General features: G+C 42.5%; 1 protein-coding gene across 1 annotated transcript; it reads right to left on the bottom strand.

The window, feature by feature from the left end:
- Positions 1 to 7: 7 nt before the first annotated feature.
- On the bottom strand, positions 8 to 2,623 carry LOC121940115 (sterile alpha motif domain-containing protein 9-like; the record flags this gene model as incomplete). Its single annotated transcript, XM_042482972.1, has 1 exon — positions 8 to 2,623. A coding segment is annotated over exon 1 (2,616 nt), but the record flags the coding sequence as incomplete, so codon positions are not given.

Here is a 2,623-nt window from a genome sequence, read left to right as displayed (position 1 = left end):
CCTTTGTGACTCTTTCAAACTTTCTCTTGTGGACAAATTTATCCAATTCATTTCCATTGCCCAGGAAAAAGTGGGTGTAAATCCTTCTTTTCCTCTGAGGAATGTCTTTCATCTTGGTCCAGTAGTCTTTTTCCAGGTGTTCAACAGCTGATTGCACAATTTCGTATTTTGCTTCTTTCTCACGGTCTGTGTCATGATCCTCTGGCCAGAATAGCAAGGTGAGCAAGAACAGGGCACCTGGTAAACATTTCCTTTTCTCAGTTGGGAACTGATGACAGAGTGCCTGTAGATCTTTAAAATCAGCTACCTTTTGATTCTTTGGTGACAGGCAGTTCAGAGAAATGTGGGCCAATATGTAATTGATAATGTCCCCTTGTCCAAATTTAGCCTGAACTGGATTGCTGGAGTACAGAGAAATAATGCTCTCTAGAATACGTACTGCATCCTTCTGGTTAGTTAGCTTGGAGAGGATGGATGTTACATTACCTCCACCAAGATGATGGATGATCATGCGTTTCTGGGTATTAGTCAGATTGGGTGGGATTGATTGTCCATGTTTTAGAAGTGCAATAGCATCAGCTTCACTGAAGTACTTCCCATACTCTGAGGATTTTTTTGCCAGCCATTTCAGAGGATTGCTTATCTTCTCCTCGGGTCTTTCAGCGGTCTCATTTTCATCTTCCCCGATGTCTGTCTGGAAGTAGCTGAGGTCTTCTGAAATCCATTCCAAGGCATCTTGCATTGTCTTGTGAAGTTTTTTCACACGGTCATGAAATGGTTCCCAGGCATCTTTAACTTCCTCTGGAATGTAATCTGTCAGCAGGTACTTCATACACTCTGAATGGCTGTTTGCAAACACTTGGGTTGAAGAGATCAGTTTGAGCAGACTGCAGCCAACCTCAACTTCTGAAAAAAACCCTGAGCTGTTAAGGTGTTCCATATCTGCATTAGCTGCTTTCTCACATTCTTGAAAACACTCCAGTGCTTTCAGCGCAGTCTCCATAGCATCTGCGGTATTTTGGGCTGTCTTTGGTACATTGTCATTGTCAAACACTCTGCATTTAGCTTGGAACCATTTCTTGTATACCTGTCCTTTTGTGTCAAGGATGTATGAGTTGTTGGGCTGCTGTTTAGCTGCGGTCTCTGCCCAGTGTTTTGCCTCTTCAAACTTTTCGTAAGTATAATGAAGACGAGCAAGTTGTTGTGCAAAGAACGGATCTTTATGAAAACGCTGAAACGCCTCCTTTAGTAGCTCAATTGCTTTGTTTGGGCATTCCTCTTCTTCACACACATGCTCAATCAGAGGAGAGAAAAGGCTATCATATTCGTCCCCTTTGCTTATTCTGGCTCGCCTCATGAAAAGTGCTCTCAAAAATGACAGATATTCGCCCCTTCCAAATCTGTGCTCAAAAAGCACTGTCTCGCAGAGCAGATCCATTGCCAAACTGCTTTGGGTCTGTTGGTTCCCCAAAAGTTGTTGGAGAATTTCCTTTGCCACAAGTGGGTGGATGATTTTGATTGATTCAATGTGCGTCTTGTCATCTCTCAGGTGCAAGAGGACCAGTTTGGCCTGATCACTGAGTGATTTCGCAAACTCATGCTGGCGAAACCTTTCCAAGCGAATGGTTAAGGCAAGCAAAGCTTCACAATGGGACTGTGAGATGTACGAGTTTTGAACGTAAGTGTTCAACAGTGCTACATAGAGTAAGAGGCGAGTGCCAACAGATTGACGGTCAATGTCTTGGAGCACATGTTCTACAAACTCTTGAATATAATTCTCATTGAATTCTTCACTCATCAGAACAAATGTCAGGATGAAGTCAGGCGCATACCTTTCTTCAAGTGCCTTTCGTTTTCCAGCAAACTTTCTCTTCTCTTTATCAGACAATTTGTGAGTGACAGACACGTTCTGTAGTGGGGACTCCTTGCATCTATTTTCTGGGTCATGGGATCGTCTGCAGCTCAACAAAATGAAGCATAGAGTCCCATACTGGATTCTTCTGGTGTTAATGGCAACCTCTAGTTCATTCCTGAGATCATCTAGATATTCTTTGTCCGAGTCTTCAATGAGGAGCAGCACAGGAAGACATGTTTGTGGATCTTTTTCTTCATATTCTCTTAGTTTAACTGCATGTTGTGCAACATCAGCAGCTGAGTATGAAGGCTTCACAACTGCACACCTTAGCTCTTTCCTGTTGTTCCACAGCACTTGTCTTGCCACAGTGCTTCCACCACTTCCTGGATGATGGTAAATGTTTATACTGTTCACCGGAGTTTGATCTGCATTCCTTTTCAAAGCATCACTTAGAAGTTTGGAAACTTCATAATAAGCATCTCTCTCAATTACCTCTCCAACATACTTGTGCTCAGCAAGCCAGAAATTCAACCAGTTCACTCTTCCACCCCGGTAGAACTGCTCTTCAATGTTTGTTTTCTCCTCCTCGATAAATTCTTTACTTGTTTCACGACAATGATCAACTGTCAGAATTTCCAGGGAATACATCTGTTCCTCTTCATTTGTTTCAAGAAGACATGTCCCTTTTACATAGACTGGCAATTGTTTGGTACATGCTTTAACTGGTTGTACTTGCTGCAGAGTTGAATTGATGTGACTCATTTTCAT

The sequence above is a fragment of the Plectropomus leopardus genome, unplaced genomic scaffold (genome assembly GCF_008729295.1).
Source record: "Plectropomus leopardus isolate mb unplaced genomic scaffold, YSFRI_Pleo_2.0 unplaced_scaffold7518, whole genome shotgun sequence".
Classification (NCBI taxonomy): Eukaryota; Metazoa; Chordata; class Actinopteri; order Perciformes; family Serranidae; genus Plectropomus; species Plectropomus leopardus.
Note: the sequence above shows the minus strand (reverse complement) of the source record. Positions and strands in the feature narration are given on the sequence as shown.